We start from the raw sequence: 23,620 nt of genomic DNA, 5'->3' as shown, positions 1-23,620 counted from the left end.
GTAACTGCTAATGTCTCCTGTATTGATTAATGCCGGCGTGGAATGACTGAACTTTTGGGCCAAAACATTTAGCAAACAGTACTTAAGAGGAGAAATGAGAATCCATCTATTTATAGAGCTCTGAAAAATGATATTTTAATCATGTTCTGGAACTGGTTCAATCTGGAGAGTGGGGGAAAGGAAGGGGGGCATCTTTAGAGTTATATTTGAACCTCACCCTAGTTACTTCATAGGTACTCTTATGGTATCAAACCAGTAAAAAAAAAAAAAAAAAATCCACGCCCGAAGATCTGCTGGTGACTGGGAGCAGAATATTTTGGGGGCAGAGGGAAATAAAGTTAGCGTTGGCCAAGAAAATGGTGGGAGAATGCAACATGGATTCTGTGCAAAAGACTTGGCTGGCCCATGAGCTACCAAGAGTCAAGTGTAGCCAGCTTTTGACAAAGCAAGTAGGTATAAATAGCATCATTTGTATTCTATGCCAAGATACCTAAAAGGTGCGTGGCCCATGGCTCTCAGCCACAGAACACGGACACTTGTCTTCAGCAAAGCTCTGCCCTGGGAAAATGGCCTGCTCCCCAGGGGCTGCCTTACCTGCTCAAAAGGCAGCAGAAGAGGAACAAGAAAACCTTTTCAAGGCGTTAATTCCATGTGCCCCTGGAAGTGGAGGCAGACTTGTTCCTTAGGCCTACTGATAATTCGGACACCTACCTCCATGGTCCTGGAGCGACTGTGACCCTAACTAAGCAAAGAGAGGAAAGGAAGGGCCGTGGTGCCAGGACCCAGCAAGGTGGCGGCTTGACTCTCACAAAGGTACAGAGCAGTGGTTCTCAACCTTGGCTGCCCATTAGAATCACCTGGGAATCTTTTCAAAATCCTGATTTCTGGGCCTCATCCTCCGGGAATTCTGTTTCTTTGTTATGGAGTGAGGCCACAACATTAGTAACAAAGAAACAGAATTTCCGGAGGATGAGGCCCAGAAATCAGGATTTTAAAAAGATTCCCAGGTGATTCTAATGTGCAGCCAAGGTTGAGAACCACTGGTGTGGAGTGAAAGAGGCAGCTCAGGGACAACGGGGCCATTGAATTGGAGTCACATGGGCTGCGGAGGCCTGGATGACAGTGAGGTGGGAGGGAGGGGAGAAAAACTTCAGACTGCGCTTACATATTGGTTAGGCATTACAGTATCAATAGCAGCAGCCCTAACCGGTTTGGCTCAATGGATAGAGCGTCAGCCTGCGGACTCAAGGGTCCCGGGTTCGATTCCGGTCAAAGGCATGTACCTTGGTTGCAGGCACATACCCAGTGGGGAGTGTGCAGGAGGCAGCTGATTGATGTTTCTCTCTCATCGATGTTTCTAACTCTCTATCCCTCTCCCTTCCTCTCTGTGAGAAATCAATAAAATACATTTAAAAAAAATATCAATAGCAGCCACCATGTAGTAAGTTCCTATCAACACCAGGCACTTAGTATGTCTTGACTTAAGTCCAACCCAAGGAAATATCCACAGGCATATTGTTTTATCCTCATTTCATGGATGAAGAAACGGAGGTTCAAAGTGAAATGACTAAACGACGAGTCAAAGGCATGCAACTTCTAAATGCCAAAACTGGAGAGCAAACACAGACCTGCCTGCCTCGGCTAGTCTGAGCGCCTTTACCTCAGCAAGGTCACAGAAACGCCGACACGGGAGATACTGAAATGATCACACCTGGGTTAAGAGAACTCTCTAAGAAATCGGAGCGAGCACTCCTTTCTCAAAGGCAACACCGATGTGGAAATGAAGGGCCAACCCCTGCAACAAAAGCAGTCCTGTGGCTTGGGCACTGGGCACACTAGTGCTTTTACGACGGGCCACAACCCTCCTAAAGGTAGTAACCCTAGTTGGATCAGGCCCAGCTTCATGTTGGATGGCAAGAGAATCTCAAGAGCCATATCCCCCATGAACACCAGCCCGGAGCACTTCATCTTACCAAGTCTGGGGTTCCCATCGTCTCCCCAGCTAGACTGGGAGCCCCTCGGTGGCTCTGCTTCTAGGATGCCTCCCTGCCACTCCTAAGAGTGTGTAGATAGATGGATGTTACCTCCAGGTCTTTCACGCGAAGACCACACTGAAGAAAAGTTCGAATGGATATAAAAAAGGCTGACTTTATGCCCCAGGGATTAAAATACAGGCTCAGAACAGAGGGCATGGATCATGAACAGACCCAGCCCTCCCTCCTCGATGCCAGCCAGCCGAGATGGCAGCAATTCTTCTTCTCAGTAAGAAAACAACCACTAACTCAGAATCACGCTGCACGGGTCCATTTCAAGAGCAGATGAACATCATGTCAAGAATAATGGACAAATATATCTACAGTGTTTGCAGCATGTGCACCGCGCAAGTGAAGGCAGGCAGTGTCTATATGTCAAAACAGGCAAACAGCTATGGCATTTAAGTCCCATGCATGTGAGATACCATGGATTCCAGAGCTGCTGACAAGCTCAACAATTCCCCCAAACATTTATTATGTTGATCAAACTTTGCAATAACTTGCACAAAAACAAAACGTTCCAAGAGGCTTTCCGTGGAAGAGTTAAGGATATACTTTAATGGTAAACAATTACATTCTTTTGTCATCTGATACTTTTTCCCCCTCCTTTCTTTTTGGGAACATGCTTTCTGAATTTTCAATAGTTCCTTTGTGAAGGCATCTGTTACTCACATAATTGAAAAGATGTTTGTGCAGTGGCATGCTTGAGAGTACAGTTATTTAATCTTAATGATAAAGCCCCGAGGACAGAAAAATCATAAGTAGAAACCTCTTGTTATTTATCAAAAAGAAATGGGGCTAAGACACCTAATCTATTATCAAATTTAAATTCATGCTTGATGAAAACTATCAATAAGACATGGACCTGCAAAGTTTCTTAAGTACAACAGCAAGGTTCAAAGGGAAGTGGGGTGGGGGAGATAGGGGAAAACAAAAATGAGACAATGAAGGAGCTTGACAAAGAAAAACTGCTGTTTGGCAAGCTATTTTCTTTTTTTGGGTCAAACAAAGAACTTGCTGTAGTTTACAGCATGACATACACACTTGATTAGCTTGTGCCTGAGGGTGTTTTTACACTCAACTGTGTAAACTCCAACTTCTATTAATTACAACTTGCATTTGGAGACAAATTTAAGAATTTTTAAATAGAGATTTTTTTTTCCAAAGCTGTTGTTTATTTATTTTTTTTTTAAAAACTGAAACCAGTTTTTCTACTCCAGGGCTTGGCAAGGGTTTTGTTTTCCTTTTGAAAAGTTTCTGGAAATATCCAGGCACTGGAAAGTTATCAGAGCATGTTAGGCATGCTGAGAGATTTCAGAGGGAGGCCCTTGCTTATGAAATTACCTGACTGTCCTTTAGGGGGAAATTCTTTAAAGGTGATAAGCAGCTACTCCAGGCGTAGGGTGCTTATACCCACTCAACTCGGGTCTCTCAGAAGGACAAGTGAGGGGAGGTGAAGACGGGAGAGCAGCAGCGCAGCCTCAGCCTAAATCCCAGCACCAGGTCTCAGGATTCCTGGCTGCTGGTCATTGATAAGGGCCAGGAGGCCTTCTGTGGGTTTGGGGAAAGGGGAGATGAGAGTGCCGGGGTGGCAGTGTTGCAGAGATGTGACCAACGCAGGGACCACTGGCTAGAGCCCCTTTACCAAGACAGTGTTTAGAAAGGAAATGCAAGTAAGTCCACGATTGGTCAACTCCACCACGGGTGAGGATGGGGCATGATCTACCGGCTGGACCTCGGGGCAAGAGAATTAAAAGACACGGAGAAGGAAACTGTCTTTGGTGTATTCAGTTTGGAAATTCAGCCTTAGATCTCTCCTGGCAGGCCCTCCCCACCACCTAGCTCCTACCTCTTCACACATTTCCTAGAGGAAACGGTCCTTTTTTGTTGTTGTTAATCCTCACCTGAGGATATTTATCATTGATTTTTAGAGAGAGTGGCGGGAATGGAGAGAGACAGAGAGAGAAACATCAATGTGAGAGAGACACATCAATTGGTTGCCTCCCACAGGCGCCCTGACCAGGGCCGGGGATTAAGCCTGAAACCAAGGCACATGCCCTTGACCAGAATTGAACCTGAGACTCTTCAGTCTGTGGGCCAATGCTCTAACCACTAAGTCAAACTGGCCAGGGTGAAACTGCCCTTTTTTGTTTGGATTTCATTTAATTCATTCAACTCCTAATTCTTGGGTCCCTGATATGTTTGTGATGCTGTACTGGGTGCACTGGGGGGAGGTGGGTCCTCAAGAAACAATATCACATGGTCCTTGCCCTCAAAGTTTTACTGTTCTTGAATTCTACAACTGAATTATTTTAGACAACTTATGATGATCTATCTCAAGTTCTAACCTAACTTCTTTAAGATCCAGTTCACATTCTGGATGCTTCTGGAAGACTGCTCATTCCAGTTGGAAATTCTGTCTTTGATCCATGTTGAACTTATTATTTGTATCTGTTACTAAGGTATTTACAGCCCTTCATATTAAAATCCCTTTCTGGTAAGTGTGGACTATGAGTAGGAGCATATGATAAGCGAGGTAAGCCAAGAGTACAGCACCTCATAGCTCTAGCGTGTTGGGAGTAGGGCTGGGGCTGGCATATAGGGAAGAATTCTGAGACAGAGTTTTGTCTCCTGGGGAGCAGCACTGTGTTCCCTTGGCTGCCTCTGCCATGAATGTGGTAGCATGGGCACCTCCTCACTGCTTGCCAGCCCCAGTCTAAACTCTTCGGTTCATATGTGTTCATCATCCCTGCGAGTGTTTTGCACATGATTGATGTTCAAGAGTCACCACTGCCCCTCGAGGACAGCAACAACCCCAAAAGGCAAATCTAGCCAGCCCAAGAAAAACTGGCCACTGAGCTAGGCTTCTTACCAATGTCAAACGTCATCTTAGGCTACACTGATAGACCGACACTGCCCACGCCGTCCCCAAAAGTACTACTGACCACATCTGGACCGGCTTCGGGTATTCCGAGGGACACAAACTAGAGGCATCTACACCAGAGCAAGCCACGCTGGTTCAATCCCCAGATCCTGTTCTGAGGCTTGGCTGCATGGAACAGGAAGACCTGATATGAGTGAGGAGCTTTGCCAAGCATACTCGGCACCTCACCTAGAAGAGGGAGCAGCAGAATGAGGCAGCCCCGAAAAGCAGGGTGGGGTCCATGGGAAGCCACGGAGGGCGTGGAGCACGTGGAAGTGTTTAGATGGAGAGCTCCTCCAACGGTGGTGCTTCTTCCTTGCCCTCCCAGGGCAGGGCATTGACGCAGAGACTGGATTCGATTCGTGTGGTACAGAACTTGGCCGCCTGCAGGCTACATTCTGCCCATGGGCAAGTTTAGTTTAGCTTATGTAAAAATCCTTTCAGAAATACTGGGACCAATATTTGCAAGTCAGATGATTTCACATAAAAATGATCTCCAAAACAAGGAAGTTCTGGAAGCATAGAGACTGTATCCGCCTGAGGCAAGAGTGTTGGCTGATCCTACCGGGCCTCCCTGGACTGGGTTGTCTGTGCCAGGTTCCCACTTTCCCAGCTGGCCACCTGCACTACCTATGCTACCTGCTCCTGTATACACTTGAGCTTGTGACCACTGGTGCGGAGCCATACTTCTCCAATGCCTTGGGTGAAGGACTAGTTTCCTAAATGTCCCATCTGTTGTCTACCAACACTTTCATAAAACACCATCAAAATGAATTACTGGAAAAAGGCAATATTTAAAGAGGCATGCAAAATACAAGCCTCATTTTTTATTTTAACCAGCAGACACAAAGTTATTCTGGCAGGTTGCTCCATAAGTGTATCGATGCTTATTTGCAGTTGCTGTGCTTGGCTAACCCTGGCCTAGTAGCCAACAGTTCCCAGACGGGTCAGAAAACCTCACTGGGCAACACTGGCCTAGAAGATGGCTCAGGGACCTCTCAAATCTAAAAGGCTGCCACCCCGCCTGGGACTTTCTGCATTGTGCACCAATTAACTTCAAGGCTGTCAAAATGAGCAAGGATACACCAATGTCCTGGGCATGAACAGACACGAACAGGCTTGTAACTCACCTTACTTTCCCCTGGCCTTTTCCCACAATATAATTAGCTGAATTCCTTGGAACCTGATATATTTTTGGCATTTACCTTAAAGCACATACTTATCTCCCTCAAAACACAAACCTCCCACACCCGGCCTTCCAACTTCAGAGGAAAAAGGCCGAAGCTCCAGCTGACTGTCACCCGGATTCTGCCCGAATGCATCTGGCTTGGGTACAGCTCACCCCAAGTCACTGCAAAGGAAGCCGCCTGAGCCACGCGGCAGGATAGTCCTGCCCGAGGAATGCTTACGGGAAGAGCAAAAGGTTAGAATTTGAAATTGGGCACGAAGTCTGCAACAAGGTGAAATGTAATTGCTCCCCCTCACTCCTCCCCCCAAACAAATACTTTGTGTATGATTTTGATTCTCAAAATACTCAGAAAAACACAGCATAAAGTGCTTTCGCTTCTTCTTCATCCCTAATAACAACTTCATGTGCCCTACAGAAACAGACCATGTAATTTATATTCAGGAAAATCAAAACCTGTAATCTGGTATTCTGTGTAAAGATTTTCCCCCCCTTTGCACGTGCTCAAAAACATTTAGAAAGAAAACAAATCTGCATGTGAAAACAAAGCCTTTAAAGTGAATGACTGTTCCAGAATCATCAAACTAAGAGAATTCCACAAAAGTAATCATTTCCCTTTCTGTTCCTTGGCTGATGGAAGCGAGCATGTGGGGGCACCTTAAATAAAGGGTTGAGGAAGGAAGAAAATCTTCCCCTTCAAAGGGTCCTGCCCCGAAGGAGGTGGATATTTTTCTTTGCATTATCATCTACAGTAACTTTTATCTATAAATCCTCAGCAAGAAATGTCCAGAACAGCCACACTTCATAAGCTTTGCTGAGTTTGAGACATCTACATAGCAACGGTCTCACGATGGGGAAACGTTAATGCTTTTTATATTGGTGATCAGCTGTAACATGAGCAATTAAGTACAGTACTAATGGACTATGGCCAGGAGCCTGGTACTAATATTAAAAACTGACAGAGATGAATAGGTTTGGAAGCAAAAGCAGGCTAACAAAGACATTTTTATGAAGTGCTTGGACCCATTTGATTTAAGCCAATCAGAGGCAAGTGTGGACGCGTCAGGCCTTCAGCAACAATGATGCATTCACAGGCATTGTACCGTTCCTACTATGCCTTAAATAAAAACACCTATTGATTCTTTTCAACAACTCGCACTTTCATTATTACACTCATTAATAAACCAAAAGTGCACAACTAATACACAAGCAACATTTACTGAGGAACCGGCTATTTTTTTTTTTCCCTCTTCTTGTTGGAAAATGAAAACATTTACGGGAAACGTGAGCCACACCGCATGAAAAATAAATCAGTGGATAATGCATAGGAGATCACTCATTTCTTCTTCATCTTCTAGGACAGTGATCGGCAAACTTCGGCCCCTTGAGTGTGGCTCTTCCACAAAATACCACGTGCGGGCGCACACGTACAGTGCAATTGAAACTTCGTGGCCACACTCAAGGGGCCAAAGAGCCGCATGTGGTTCGAGAGCTGCAGTTCGCCGACCACTGTTCTAGGATAATAAAGCTGGGGGTAGGGAAACAGGAAAAGGACCAAGTGTCTATACCAGCGTAAAAGGAATGAGAGACCAGAGGAACCAGCGACAGAGGAAAACACCCCTCAGGCTTTGATCTGATTTGAAAGGACTTACAAATTTCCAAAAACATCTTCTGCTAGACGTTTGCCCACAACATCCTGACTCTTTCCAATCCCTTGAACCCTTTTTGAAAATGGTGGTCCTTCACCAATCTAGTCACCTGTTTTAATTGTGTTAGTATAGCCTGTGACTAGCAAGAATGAATGAAATAGGCCTTGGTCACTAAGTACAGTTTTAGCCAAGAGCTTTTTTGCCCAAAGCAGAACTTTTTCAGGCCCCTGGACAGATTGGAGTGTCCTCTGCCCTTCTCTGCTGAAACCATTAAAGGGAAGTAAGCCATTGAGATCAGTAGTTCCTAAACTTTCCTCCTACGTACGCAGGAGCATGGCTGACTCCTTTAAAATAATGATGGGTTCAAATGAGGGAGAGTGGCATTATTTTACATAGAGTCTGATTTTTAAATTTTATTTATTTTTTAAAAAATATATTTTTTTCATTGATTTCAGAGAGGAAGGAAAAGGGAGATAGAAACATCAATGATGAGAGAGAATCATTGATTGGCTGCTTCCTGCACGCCCCCCTGCTGGGGATCTAGCCCACAACCTAGGCATGTGCTCTGACCGGGAATGGCACTGTAAATTCCTGGTTCATAGGTCAACTCTCAACCACTGAACCACACGGGCCGGGCTGATTTATATTTTTTTAAATCAATCATCTGCAAATTTGGGCATTTGTACTAATTACTAATTACTCAAGACACCTTGTATCTGATCACCACAATGTGAGGGGCCTAGATGGCAAAGGGAAATGCCAAGGCAGGGTTCAACACCTTGCTAATCACCTGGGGCCAGCTGTGCTCTACCCTGGGATTCCCACTTAGCAGTGGGATTAATGTCTCATCGCCAATTCCACCCTCTGTGCTCTGTTTGGTGATGCTGGGACTGGGGCTCTGTAAATTACGTCTCATTTGTCAGCTCTCTTCTCACTGGGGTTCTGCAAATGGGGCCCTACCAGGTCAGGGGAGGAGGGACCTCTTTCTTTGTATTTTGCTTGCTGTTCATTTCAGTGCCAACCCAACAGTAACTTAGCAGCAGCAGTTGGTTTCAGCCTCTAGCTTCTTTCAATGCCTTTCCTCTGAGGCGGAGCACCCTCCAGGGAGCACAGCCTCCTAGGTCTGAGCCCAGCTCCGCAGGCTCCTCCTCTGAAGCACCAGCACAGGTTGGGTGCCTCTCTCCAGAAGGGATCTGAACCCCAGATCTGTGAGGCCCACTCTCTGAACATCTGGATGGCAACACCTCTTTTCTCTATTCTCCCAGCCCTAAGAAAACTGGTTATTACCTTCGGATTAATGTAGTGTTTCACGCCAACACTTGTTTAAGCAACCCCAATAGTAAATTTTCTTTGTTGAATACCTGGTGTGGTTTCTGTGTTTTCTTTACTGGTAGACAAATTCATAATTCAAATTCAAAGACAAAACTTTTTTAGAAAATGTAATCCAGCCTGACGGTGTGGCTCAGCTGTTGAGCATCGACCCATGAACCAGGAGGGCAGAGTTCAATTCCCGGTCAGGGCACATGCCTGGTTTGCGGGCTCAATCCCCCATGTGGGGCATGTAGAAGGCAGCCGATCAATGGTCCTCTCTCATCCTTGATGTTTCTATCTCCCTCTCCCTCTCCCTTCCTCTCTCTGAAATCAATAAAAACATATTTTTAAAAAATGTAATCCAGTGGGGAACCAAACCTTTATGAACTATCCGGCTTCTACTTGGATCTCACAAGCTCTGAATTTGAAATCAGAGAGCTGAGTCAGTTGACACTTCAGAAGGGAAATGCCATTGATAAAGAAGTTGGTGTGACCTAAATAAATAAGGTATGGGCTTGAAGCACAGAGCAAGGATAATGCATGGATTTGCTAACTGGTCTTCGATGTTGGATATCACAGCCCTAATTCAAAGGGAAAATACTCCTGTGGAGACAACCCTCAGATTAGTCTAATTTGATTACTTCTTGTTTGCATTATCATCACCTTCCTGAAGAAACTTTAGTTATTAGAAAACCAAACCTCACAGAGATTGGCAAGAAAGAATTTCCCAGGTCAAAAGCATAGCCATAGAATACAAATACCAAGATGGGAGAAAACAAAAGATCTTATCTCGGGCCAATTTCCTTATTAAAGAAATGCCTACTTTGCAATATTAATACATTCAACATTAAGACATTTCAATATTAATATAGTTACATGGCGACCTCATAGTAACAATACAGACCTGTGTTTCCTAGATTCTAAAGCTTCTCAGAGAATATATTGAGTAATCTATGCTTGGGGTCGGGGAGGGACAGTATTGTCAGGCAGGTGGTCACAGGATAAAAGCAAACTTAAAAGAACATCTAATTTTAGCCCCAGTAACCAGAGAAAGCCACGTCCCTTAAAAATCACAAGGAGGGATGCAAAGGAAAATGCTAGCGGGATATTTTTCTGTTTCCTAAAAGGTCCTTTCCCTCTGGTCTAATCCCTGACCAGAAATGCCATCTAATTAACACACTTTCAATTAAGCAAGGACTTTCCAAAATTTAAAAAAAAAAAGTTTTTTGGTGTTTGTTTTTTTTTACCTTTCATAATGTCTGCGGGTGCACGTGGCGGCGCTGGTGCTCCCAGGATTACCGCCTAATTCGTCATAAATGTGTTTCCATTGACGGCGGGCTGTTATCTGAAAGAATGGCAATGGGAAATTCAATCTTGCATCGTAAGAGATTCTCAGTGGCAGGATTCAATACATATGCAACAGTCAGAGGAGAACGGTCTGCTCTGGAAACCCAGAAACAGGGAAGTCCAAATGGGTACATGGGGAGACACAGTTTTATAGTGAGTTCTCACTTTACAATAAAAATGGAATGCTACCTTCGGCTCTGTATTTTGTCACCCTTAGTGTATTTTCATCCAAGGCATCTCCCTTGATACTTATGAAGTTATTTGCCCCCCAAGGTCTCAAACTTGTACTCTGTTCCTTGATGTCATGTGGTACAGCATCAAAAGAAATGAAAATTTTCCTAAAATCTATCTTAGTGCCTCAGTGTAAATGAACAGAATTAGCACAGGTTGCTCGAGGGGCGTGGAAAAGGGTGGCCACGTGAAGCAAACCCTCTCCCCCAAACATGCTTTTGTATCTTCTGACTTCTGAACTCTGTGATATGTTGCCTACTTTAAAAACTAAATAAACTACAACATCAACTAATTAAACTGATCAAGCTGGTGATGGAATTTGCAGTCATTTCGAGCTACATTTTTGTGACAGCTCCTCTAACCGCCAAATCAAAATCTACAACTGTACATGTCGCGCAGGCTGTTTATTTTTATTCACTTAGATTGGGGAAATGGGGTATCAATCAAATCCTATGAAAAGGAACATATTCCAAAGTTAAAAGGCAAGCTATGCACATTTTTGAGTTAGGTGAATTAAAACAAACAGCTTGCGACATACTGAACGGCACGCTATGGTCTTGTTTTATTTATTTATTTTTCTTTCATTCTATTTTCATATGTAAATTAAGATTTTACGAAATAGCAGATGCGTGATCTGGCAGATGATGAATTGCGGGAAACCCCATCATTTGTGACATCCCAGCAAGCCCAGTGTTTCCTTGAACTAGGAAGACAGAACAAGTTCTAAGGCCCCCGTGAAAGTTTCCAAATTAGATCACAGGAAAACTGTGAGTGGAATGTGGAGGACGTGGCAACGGGGCCCTGGCATTTAATACAATCAGAGCAGGAGGCTTCTTGTGAAAAATACCCCCAGAGCTGCCCATGGAGTCCACTTAGGGGCTAAAGACAGTAATCCAGGGGGAAGAACTCTGCACTTGCAACCAGGGGCTTGAAATTGTAATCTTTACGGAGGAGGGCAAGGGCGGTTAAACATTAGAAGGTAAGAGGTATCTTTTCCATTTCAAATCAAGAGAACCCCTTCATTCCTGTAAAGCCTTCTCAACAGGCCCCAGTGGGACCTCGAGACAATGTGAGTTCTGCATTGTTCAATTTCACGTCCATCATTCTTGAACCAATTTGTTCCAATGGTTCTCATTAGAAAGAACCACCTTTACCTCCACTAGCAGGTGTAGCTAAAAATAAACCCTCCTTTATTTGTGGCTTGGTTTCGATTATAATAAATGGTTTCAAGCCCCTTTCAAAACACTCAAAATACATATTTTGGTAGTTATGTTATATTTAATGACAAGCTCCCTCCAGCCTTTTAAAGAATACAATTTCAGGCTGGCCATTGCGAGAATCAGGAAGAAAGAAGGAAGAAGAATCCTCTCTCAGATGAGGTGTGTGGGCCTTGGGAGCCCAGCAGGGCCAGGAAACAGCCTGCATGTGTCCCTGCAATCACTTCACAACAGACCGCCACTCCTGTCACTCTTGGATCTCGTGTACACTGCATTTCATATTTTATAAAGAGATTTCACATCCATAATGTCATTTAATCCTCCCATCAGCCTGTGAGGCGGATTATAGAAGAAAGGGAGATGCAGATGAGAGGTTGCGTGACTTGCCCAAGGGTACACAGCAGCAGAATGGCAAAACCAAGGTTCATACTGATGTCTTATGGTCCCAAAAGCAGACCTTTTCCTGCGACATCAAAGCAGCCTCCACATCAGAATGACCTCCTGAATAGCCCATGGTTGGAGCGGGGTGATAATACAGAACTCCAGGGGCCCTTTGCTTCAAGTGAGGCAGATGACTGTGGGAAGTATAACTTCTGCTACAAGTTCTCAACTTTGACCTAGTGGGCAAAGAGCCTAACTACGAGGTCAGCAAGAACCAAGGGGGTGGGCTAGGTTAATAATGCTCTACAGTGTTACTCTTAAAGAACCCAGTAAAACTATGGTTCCTTCTGCCCTGGCTGCTCCTGCCTCTAGACAGAACAGAGGCTTTACTATGATGGTCACCACAGAGTCACGGATAAGTCCCAATTATATCTGAATCCATCCATGCACACATCCATTCATTCAGCATGTACTGAACATCTCCCATCTGTTGGGCACTGTGCTAGCAGCTGAGATGCAACAATGACAACCAGACCCAACATGACTGCATCCTTGAGGGGGAGGGGACGGGGGGGGGGTGGTGGTGTCAGCAATAAACAATTGACCAAACACCTACACAAAATAATACAGATTGTGGAAAATGTAATGAAGAAGAGACCACTGCTGATAGGGATAATTTTGGAAACTGACCATGTCCCCCTCCCACATCCTACCACCTAGACTAGGGAATGCCCTGTTAAATACTTGCCTATCACAGAGATGACACAACTTCTTTAAGAATAAATAATGAATCTGAATCGTCAAAAGGGAAACAAAAATCTTCCTCCCTCTCAGATTGAAATGTGGCAGCAGGAAGCCAGCATCAAGCTCCCCTTGGTGCTAACGAGCCGTGAGCAGCAGGCCAGGGGTCTGTGTTAGCCCCAAGCCGGCAGGCTCCTGTTTTTAAATAGAGTTTTCACTAGTGAGGACTCATCTGGAGTGAAGACAGCAAGGGCCTGGCCTCCGAGGAAGAGGTCTCTCTGTTTCCCTAGGGCCCACTGGCCAGCCTGGATGAACCGGGCCATTTTGAGACCTTTTCTTTCCACAGGAAAGTCATCAAATGTGCTCTTTCCAACTGCGAAATGCTTTTAAGTGCACAGTTCTCCTAGGTGCCCAACTTTATTTTTGTGTGTCCAGGTGCACTTTTAATACAAATGCTGACCACAGGCTCTAAGGCAAGAAATGTCTGCATCCTCCCATTATCCAAACTTTATAATGGGTCAGACGGCCCTATAAGGAGAGAGGAAAAAACCCGAGAACTCCTCCTGGCCCAGCTACTGGGCATCGTGCTCCCACCTGTCTAAATCTGCCTTCTGTTCTAATATGCCTGCCTCGGGCCTAATTATTCATTTGCTTAGGGTTTTTATTCTGTTGTTCAATGTGCTCTCTGGATGTGTGTTAGCTTTAGACCCTATCTGGGGCAGAACCGCAGTCTGCTTCCTGGTATCCAGCCCCCAGCCCCATTTAGCGGTGAAGTGTGATCTAGCCAAGGGGTTAGTTGGATCAATTTTCCCTAAGCTTCAGGCCTCCTGGTCATGTTCACGTTTCAACCTCACCTTCTATTTATTTTAGATTTTTAAAGATACAACGAACTCCTGGCTCTTTGTTTCCTAAAGAAAATGGCCAAATTCATCCGGCAGTTATTTCTCGTGGATTGTGCTTCTCCTGTCATCTCCTTCAAGGTCCTCACTTTGATAATAGAGGTTCAGGACAGCAACCCATCTGTGCTTCCTGTCTTAGGGCGCTGTGTCAGGTACAGAGGCATGGAGGTGGAGGGTTGAGGGTGGGAAGGCATCATGAACAGAAAGAGATGTTACAGCTTTCAAGGGGTCATAATTCAGCAGGAAGCACAGCGCCATACAAGGAACCATGAAGCAAGATGAAAAGCTGAGCAGACCACACCCAAGGGAAATAAACCAATCTAGGTGTGTGTGAGCCCCAATCAGACTTGGAAGACACTTGACAGTTACTTCTTTCCCGAGTGCGGTAAGACCCAAGAAACTCTGAAAAGCACTCCACACCTTTTATGTTCATGAAGTTTCACTGCCCGTAAGTACAGTGGTTTTCAAACTGCGCTTCAGAACCCAGGCGATGTGGTAAAGGTGGCCCGGAGCTAACTCTTCACCTTGCCCACCCCAGTCAAGAAAACAGGTCCAGTGCGGGGGAAAGGAATGGTCCCTTCCATGATTTTACTTGATGAAAATATCCTGTCACTTAAGAAAAACCGGACAACTGTTTTAACCCAAGACACAGACTTCGAGCCTTGATTTTGCTCCCTTGGAGGTTGCAGGGATGAATAATCTTGGCATGGTTGTGGCCCGGTGAGGAAACAGCAATCAGAGATCTTTTAGGACTCTGGAGTTTCCATGGCTTAAGAATGTGCAGGAAATATGAAGTCAAAAGCAGAGTTTTCCGGCAAGCGGTGCTGCCCAGGCTGCTCTGAGAAATAGCGTCTTTCTCAGGACACCTTGAGGGTGGACTGAATTAAAGAAGGATGACTTTTTTTTCCTGGTAGTACTCCAGGAACTGGAGCCTTTCAAAACTACATGACATCATCTTTGGCCTCAAAAATTTTGAATTAAGCAAGAGGTTTTGTCTGTCCAGAGAACTAGGGTTAGTAGATTGAGAGGATGTCATGAAATGACAGAATTTCTGTCATTTTTGTCACTTACTGTCATCTTTCTTCAAAGTCAGAATCTCATGCCAAAGCCTAATCCTTCCAGCAAGAAGATAAGCAACTCCTTCCAGATGAGAAATAATGGTCCTGTCTCACCCATGGGAAGATGGGGGCTGCTAGCTGACATTCTCCAAAGGCACCACGTGCATGGTCTTCTGCCTCTAGATTTACTTAAGACCCAACTCCCTGCTCTACTACCTTCTTTCCAAATACTGCCTCTGGCATGCCATCAAACGGGTAGCCAAATGGAAATCACTTTAGCAAACCACCTTCAACTCGATGCATCCTGCTAATACCCCAAGCTACCCTGCGAGCTTTAATTGCTTCACCAGAAACTGAAGTGCAGGCCTCTTAGCTCATCAGCAACTTTATCCAGTTCTGCATCCTCAACTGTCAGTACCAAAACTCTAAAATGTGTGGAAGAAGTTGGATATAGGACTGCAAAGGAAGGGTCCTCATTGCCAAACAATCAAAATGCCAGGATATTGTTTTGTGTTTTTTTTTTCCCGGAAATCAAATCCATTCAATATATTTATGATCTCTAAATTTAAGGATGCAGAGACACAATATACATTTCCAGCAAAGGTAGAGGACCCCAAAGAGAACCGAATATAGCCACTAGTCAAATGTTATAAAGGCTTAAAATAAAACTTTTGCTCCTCTTTCTCTTTTAAATTAAATTTGAGGGTCCTGAAATGAAATAATCCATAATCCACAATTCAAACCAGAAGATTTGAAATAGCTTATAACCAACCACAAAGAAAAACAAACCAATTAAGATGGCCTCTTTTTATAACCAGAAGGAATTCCAGAGGGACGGACGTCTTTATCCAATCACAAGTGAAGTGCAGAAGAGATACATTTACAAATTTTAAACTTGAAATTTTTTACTATTGCTGAGTATTTACACCATCCAGACTTCTTGACCCCCATCTCCTGAATTCACACATTTTTCTCAAGAATCAGATAGTTTCAGCAGGTAGCAGTTTATCTGCTAAGGATCTTGTTAGATGCGAAGAGCTGACTGAACTATGCTATCAACAAAGGTAGGTTATTAAACCTTTTTTCCAAGAATCACCCACATTATGTAGAAAGCAATCTGGATACATAAGGGACTGCTGAGAATGGAAGGCTCAAACAATGATCATTTATGAATCTCCTTTAACTTCCAGTGGCTGTGGAGGGTAACATGATTGTGCACAACATTCTCAGCTGTCAGAACTGGGAGAATGCCATGATGATCCCTGCAAATAATTTCACCTCCTTGTACCTCAGTTTCCTCCTTCGTAAAACAAAGGCTGGGGCTGGAACATGGGGAGGATCTTTTCCTACACAAAGGCCAATTTGTGAAAAATAAAAAATGTTAGGGTGCTACACTTTCCCTTATTCAAAATGAAAATAGCTTACTGAGTCCCAATTTAGATGACCATTGACTAAATGGAAAAATACTCATGGGAAAATGTTGGCTTCTTTTGAGTCAACAAAATGTTAACATGTTGGATGTTTATTTAGTAATGACCTGAAGATAGTTTTCTAATCTTCGACATTTGACTTAAATGGGGTCCCATTCTGAAGCTATGACCCATGAGGTGAAGTGTTAATAATCACTGTTACACTTAGCTTTGAATTAACCTCACCTGGACAGCTTAAGAAAAGGGAATCTCAAGTTCTCAGGCTCAGGCCCTACAACAAAGTTTATATTTCAGTGTGGAGGCCTAGACAATGGCTTATACTTTAAAGTTCCCCATTGAAAATTTGAACCCCAGTTGTGGAGTAACCTTTGGGAAGCACTGATCTAGATGATTCTAAGATCTCTTTTGAGCTCTAAATGACAAGTCTATAGTTGTTCTGGTATCAGATAATCTCACAGATGAGTGTCCTTTGGTAGCACTGTGATGACAACTTAAGTCCCCAGGCTTTGGATATTATTCATACAGCTTCTGGACTAACTTCAAAACTGAATTCTCACTGAACGTCTCACAATTTTATTAGCCAAAATATACCAAAAGAAAAACATATTCTTCACTTAGGAGATTCAAAAGCTTAAGTGTGGAATGGGAGTGGCAACCTTAAGTGCCTACATGAGGCATATAAGAAAAAGGGGGGGGGGGGAGAAAGAAAAGAAGGAAGGAAGGGAGAGAGCAAAGGAAGAAAAAAATCCCACCAATTAGCTTCATCTAGTTTATGGCCTCAGATGAAGATTTCATAGAAAGATGGCTATGGAGATTCCCTGCCTGAGGTGAGATGAAAAAATCCGGAGTGTTCTGAAGAATGGGAGGGACCCAATGCACAATGAGGGAGTTGAAGTGTGAATGGAAATGGAAGGGGAAAGAGCCATCGCAGAGATCACCAGTCCTCATGTGGATTTGCTGAAGTGACATGAAACTCATAACCAGATAAAAGGCAGACCCAATCTGGTCTTCTATATCCCTCCATCCTAGCCTCTCTCTACTCCACTCCACCTTCACACACAGTGAAGGCAGAATAAGTGGCAAAGCATAACAGTCTCCAAGGTATCCCCCCTGCTGCTTGATGAAGAACTCTGGGACCTAAGCATCCAAGATCTCTACTCACTGGGTTCCATCCTTCTCTCATGGTCATTCATCCTGGCCAGCTAGTCACTCATCTTTAGGTGACTTAAACTCTCTATGCCCAACCTTATTCTACCTCCATGTTTTATTTCCCCATTTGATTTTCTCTTCCTGGAAGGCCATGATCTGTCATGTCTAAATTCCATCTATTCTCCAAAATTCTGCTCAACTGTCATCAGAGTAATAAGTCTTCCTTCCCTCATCTCTAAATGAGGAGGTGCAGGATCTTTCTACCTTATCTCTTATTGCCACCTCTTGTGGATGGTAAGCAACTAGAACTACTGGCCTAGATATGTTTGCATCTCCCAGAATGCCCAACACAATGCCTTGTACACAAAAGACACTCAATAGATGCAGGGTAGGGCAAAAGTAGTTTTACAGTATGTGAAACAGAGTTTATTCTTGTGCTATTATTTATTAATTACTGTATTATTTTCCACATGAACAACTCTAAACCTACTTTTGCCCCACCCTGTATGTGTTTAGGTGATTTTCTAATTGTGTGATCATTCAATCATTCATTCATTCATCCAACAAAAGAATAAGTACTACTTGTTCAAAGAGTACTGCAAATGCCCTGAAACTTAGCAGAAGTTTCTTTTGTATATTCGACACCAATTTGCAGTTTCATGGGAAAAAAAGTCCTTGTGAAGATACAGAAGATACAAAAGCAGGAAAAACTGATTCTGTGAAATTTGCTAGCACTCTCCTTATCAGTGAATAACAACAAGTTCCTGGATTTAAAAAGACATTTCATAATATTGTGCAATATCATGTAACTTATCTGTAGTCACAGTTCATAAAAATGTATACTCCTATTCTTAACACGAAAAGTTAGACTTAAAAGTCTAGGCTATGGGGTCGATTCCTAAATTTATGAGACTAACCCTGAATAAGATATCATCTTTTTCACATAGATGAGAGCTATAATTAGCTCAAGATTTTGCAAAACTATGAGTCACAGTGGCAAAGAGTCCATCCTTTGTTCCCTCAACAGATCCAACCAAGTGAAAAAATAACACTGTTTATTTTTACATAGGGCACTTGATAAAACAAGTATTTTAAGTAAATTCATGTCTATGAAATGCACATTTTACATGTAGTTCATATCAGTATTATGTTTCCTCACAAACATATACGTGTAGCCCATATATTAACTAAACATATTACATGCACACCTACTCAAAGAGTTTTTAGTCAGAATTCACAGCAGATATCTCTGTAGTAAATACCAGACTATCTGAATCATATGTTTGCCATCTTTTCCCGTCCCCAGCTCCTGACATCCAACTATTCAGTTAGTTTGTGGAACAATATGCTGTATCTGGCCAGAAACACTAGTTATTATGTTTGGGCTAAAATGAATTTCATTTTCTTGATTTTGTGTCTCTTACTGTCTTTTTACTATGATACAGAGATATCCCAGGTTACTTCGTAAGGGAAGAAACAACAATTTCTTATTCAATTGCAGAAGAAACTGCACAACTTAATCTGATCATTGTGTGGAGGAGAAAATATTTCCAATGACGACATGTTCCTATGTCAACTGATTTTATTACAGATGTCATCTCTGTGTGCTATATTAATGCAGCTCTTTCTTCTTCCTTCAAGATTTTAATCTTAGTTTGCTGCTCTAACATTTTATTGGTTCAAAATACAAGCTATAAAAATCCGTGGCCATCAAATTGTCCCGTGAGCTAAAAATAACCCGTTCCTGTCAGTTAGAATTAGCTGATAAAGAGTGTCAGAGCCTGTTCTGAATAAGTCTGATAACTTCCTGTTTATGCGGCACTGACCCTTGTCTAATAAAGCCGCTCTGCCCCAGAATGAGAGGAGATTTGCTGCATTTTATTCCTTAATGGCCAATACTGATTACTTCTGAAAGCCTTTAATACATTTCCCATATTAGACATGAGCAGATGTCAGGTATGTTGCCAAGGGAAATTTCTTTTATGCAATCTTGGCTTGTTGTACAATAATAGCCCTTTCTCAACATGGGAAAAAATTACAGACCCAACTAATTTCCCTGACAGGGGAGAGTTACATATGTTTTCCACTTGTAGCTTTTACGACAAGTTTACAATTTTGCCAAACCTGGAACTAATTGGGACTGTTTCCAAAAGCGGCCCAATAAACCCCCAAAAGTGTAGAGCCATTGGAAAAGGCAGTCAGTGATGGTCTGCTTTCGTATTGTCTCTATTTTGGTCAAAGGGGGGGAGGGGAGGGGTTTAGATTGCAAAATTATTTCATTTAAGTTGCTTAAACACTTACTGTTTCATATCCTCCCAGTTTTTGAGCAGCTTGAAACATAGTCCAAAGGTTAACTGTTAGAGGGACAATAAGTATTTAGATAAGCATTGCATTAACATATTTCCAAGAAATGTCAATTAAAACATTTTTGTTTTGTTTTGTTTTTCAATGAGAAAGAGAAAAAAAAAAAGAAAGACAAGAAATACTAACATACCCCAGAGATCTAAGTTCTTAGGAAACAATTTGCCAAAGGGCACTCAATAACAGGATATATTATTACCACTTAAAATATTTCTAAAGAACAGTCACAAATTCGGAAATGGTTCTACTTTTAGGATAAAGGACAACACAGTTTGCGTCCTGTTGCCATCAGCAGAAGGAGAGGAGCTAAGTTACAGTGTCCTTGGGGGAACTGTGGGATTTTTCCAGTTTGGGGCTGGTCTGGTTCAACCCTTCGAAAGAAGCCATTGGGTAATAATATATGCTTCCTTCAGATAAAATCTCTTCATAATCAATCAATAACAGCTAAGTTAATATATGATTATCTTTTTAATAGAATGCCTGATGGCAGCACTATATAAAAAACTCATACTGTATTTCACTAACATGTGGTGCCTTGCAGTGAGCAGGAAAAATATTTCACCCTTGAGGCACCAGTGATACAACAGATCAAAGGGAAGGAAGATACTCCATCACCGAGGAAATGAGCCCACTTAGTCCCCTAACTCGCCTGTATGGTATTGCAAAAATACTTCTTTTAAACAGATTTCTCTTTCCAGGGTTTGCATATGTTTATGTTGTTAAACAACGATGTCAAATCGCTAGCAACCCTGTTCACTTGTACCAAATACTGGGGCTGCTATGGATTTGATTCTTTTACAAGAGGGGAAAATTGGACTTCAAGTAATTCCTTGGTAAGAGAAATAAAAAAACAAAATAAAATCAATTTTAAAAGGCTCTTTGACACAACACGTTCAAGAAGCCTCATTGAACCTTGCACTGTTTCAAAGCTATCAAGAGCCCTGCCTCGGCCTTGATTTAATCTGAACCAATGCATAATGCAACAAAGCTGTTCATAGTACATTAATTTTACTTCTATTTCCAGCAACCAGTTTTCAGACAAACATTGTAATCATTCGTAGTTATATAAGTTTATAATGGCTGCGAGGGTTCTCTTGCAATCAGTGCCAGTTGCTATTAGGTATGTAAATTGTTATGTAAAACATGCAGGTTTGACATTCTTCATCAAAATGACACATGGTTTTAATCTAGGAAGATACGTTGGGAGAAAATACTGTATCAAGCCAGAGGCTCACGCTTCATGTGCCACAAAATCCAGACAGAGGCCAAATATATATTCATTTGTGAAATCAAGGCGGGGTCTGGGTTTCTTCTATTTTTTTATATGGAACTCTGCTCAGCTGTGAGTTCCCTAATCTGCATAAAAATATACTGAGGCCGGTTAAACGGACATGTCAAAGTAATTCAAAATTGGGTCCTCGGTTCAAATTTGTTTACTTCTTGTTTCCTCTGAAGTCATCAGGTTTTTGTTATCTCTTAACAAATCTGGGGCTTAGGAAATATGCTTTCTCTTTGTTGTTGTTTTGTCCACCTCTAAATGTCCTCCTTTTAAAAGCCGTCTTTTCACAGGCAACATCTGTGTCTGATAAAGCTACGTCATGTTATTATCTCAGAAGAAAGGCGTTGCAAACACTCAAGATTGACAAAACAGAAAATGAGAAACTTTCAACATGTCTATTTCCAGTCATAATCAGTGGATTCAAGCCTATAAATATCTCACTGCAACTGCCCCAGAAGGGAACAATGTAGCGGAAAAAGGAAGGGAAAAAAATTCCTGGCTTGGATGATTTGTAGATTTAGTATAAACAGAGAACATCATCATCCCCAGATTAGGATTTCAACATAATCCTGAGTCAAAAATATTTTTTTCCAAGTCAAAGAATCTGAGCAGTTTTCATATTTCAAAAATGAAAACGAGTATACTTACTCTGTTTAAAACCTAAATAGGGTATTCGTTCTATTGGCGTCTTCCTTTCTTTCATGTATTTATAAAGTGCCACCAGGAAGGCCTGCTCGTCTGCCCTGCACTCTTCACCAATGGCAACCTTTGGTTTTTCTTCATTGGAGACTTTTTTACAGTTATTATGGTTATTCTTCGGCTTGGTCAAGGCAGACCTGGCCTCGCATTTCACCTGGAAGAGGGGGGAAAATGCCACAACAAATCAAGCGCAGCCCCGGACCGTTTACAAAGCCGTAGCGAGTGACACATTTCACTGGGTGGGAAGGGTGAACCAATAAATTGCCCTTGCCCTCAAATAGCTTTTTAGAGGCATCACTGAATAAGAATTGTCTTCGACCAGGGGATGGTGAGTTTCTGTCAAGCCAAGTAGTAAATATTGTAGACTTTGGGCCATCACAGCCTCTGTTGAGACTGCTCAACTCTAGTGTGAAAGCAGTCATAGGCAGTATGTAAACAAATGGGTGTGGCTGTGTCCCAATAAAACTGTATTTATAGAAACAGGTGGCCAGTTTTTTCCAGCCTCTTTTAGACTCCTTCCAAGTATGTTGATGTGAAACCAGAAACAGTGTTGGCATCTGGTGGAGCCATTCTCCTGCCTCCTCATATACTTTTCCTAAGGAGCACCATCTGTGAATGTCATTGAACAATCCCTAACTTCTTCACCCAGAGTTCTCACACTTTGTATCACAATGAAAGACAAGTCATTCTCTTCATAGGAAACTTATCTTGTTGCTACTCTTTCCAGCAACCTGGGAAGACACATGGATGCCAGCAGACACTGGCATCAGGAACATCAGCCGGTTCTACCCTCGGGAGGAAAGGAAAGATCCCACTCTTTAATGAGGGCTTCTTGCTTTTCAGTCGGCTCTGAGACTATAGGAAATAGGAAATGTGAACTTGCCACAAAGAGTAGAGGTCACCTGGAAATGTGAACTTGCTCCATAATGAACAAATAAATGGCGGTGAATGCTCCAGATGTTCTGCCTTCCATACTCTAAGCGAATATGGGCCTTGGCACACCGAGAGGCTAACCTAATGTTCCCTCCTCACTGCCATGCTCTACAAGAGGCCTTTGATGGCTGTTAAATATAATGCTAAGTTGCCGAGCTATTTTAATTGTAAAAGGGGGAAGTACAAAGGGTCAAACTTTAAGTTCAAGTGCGCCCGTGGGGAATGTGTACATTCCAATATTCTTTACATCTCCATATCTAACATCGAAGAGAAGAGGGCAAGGGCTGGGGGAATGATATGAATAAAAATGTCCCACTAACTCAACAACGTTTTCCATTTCAGATTTTTGACCTCTCTCTTTTTTCCCCCTTCAGATTCTCCTTTCCAAGCACTAAGAACATAAAAGGCTATGCTTATTTATTAAAGGGAAGTGTATCCTTTTAAAAGGTTTTCTTTATGGCTTAGTCTCTCAAGTGAACACGGTAGTTTAATATCTTCAGACGGGTCCTGCTAAAAATAAAACTTCCTGCACAACTCATTCAACTGAGCTTCTAGATAAGATTTTAATTTTTAAGGGCCTGTGGAAATGGTATTAAAAATTTTTCCATGGAGAATTTTTACTTAACAGTATTTTCAAACTTCAGTACATTGTAACATTATATATTAAGGGAAACATCCAGTGAAACTTTATGTGATCATCATTTTTTCACTGCCAAATTTTAGATTGTTGAGTCTAAAGTTCTGATGAAATCTATCATTCCAGGGCTTTTTGAAATCATAAAGTTACTCCCAT

The 23,620-nt window shown here is 42.6% G+C and overlaps 1 protein-coding gene across 3 annotated transcripts in view; it reads right to left on the bottom strand.

Annotated features, from left to right (window-relative positions):
- The window catches only part of ARID5B (AT-rich interaction domain 5B), a 176,266-nt gene that overhangs the window by 14,445 nt on the left and 138,201 nt on the right, over positions 1–23,620 (bottom strand). For 2 of the 3 annotated variants that reach the window (XM_006089711.3, XM_006089712.3), the window contains 3 exons: positions 21,844–22,048; positions 19,857–19,909; positions 10,350–10,447 (listed from right to left, as the gene is read on the bottom strand). In XM_006089711.3, the coding sequence (XP_006089773.1) occupies positions 10,350–10,447; positions 19,857–19,909; positions 21,844–22,048 (356 nt within the window). The remainder of the gene's footprint in view (positions 1–10,349; positions 10,448–19,856; positions 19,910–21,843; positions 22,049–23,620) is intronic. The other variant, XM_023754609.1, reaches the window with a different exon arrangement.

This window comes from Myotis lucifugus, unplaced genomic scaffold (assembly GCF_000147115.1).
Source record: "Myotis lucifugus unplaced genomic scaffold, Myoluc2.0 scaffold_62, whole genome shotgun sequence".
Taxonomy (NCBI): domain Eukaryota; kingdom Metazoa; phylum Chordata; class Mammalia; order Chiroptera; family Vespertilionidae; genus Myotis; species Myotis lucifugus.
This window is presented reverse-complemented; position numbering and strand designations above follow the sequence as displayed.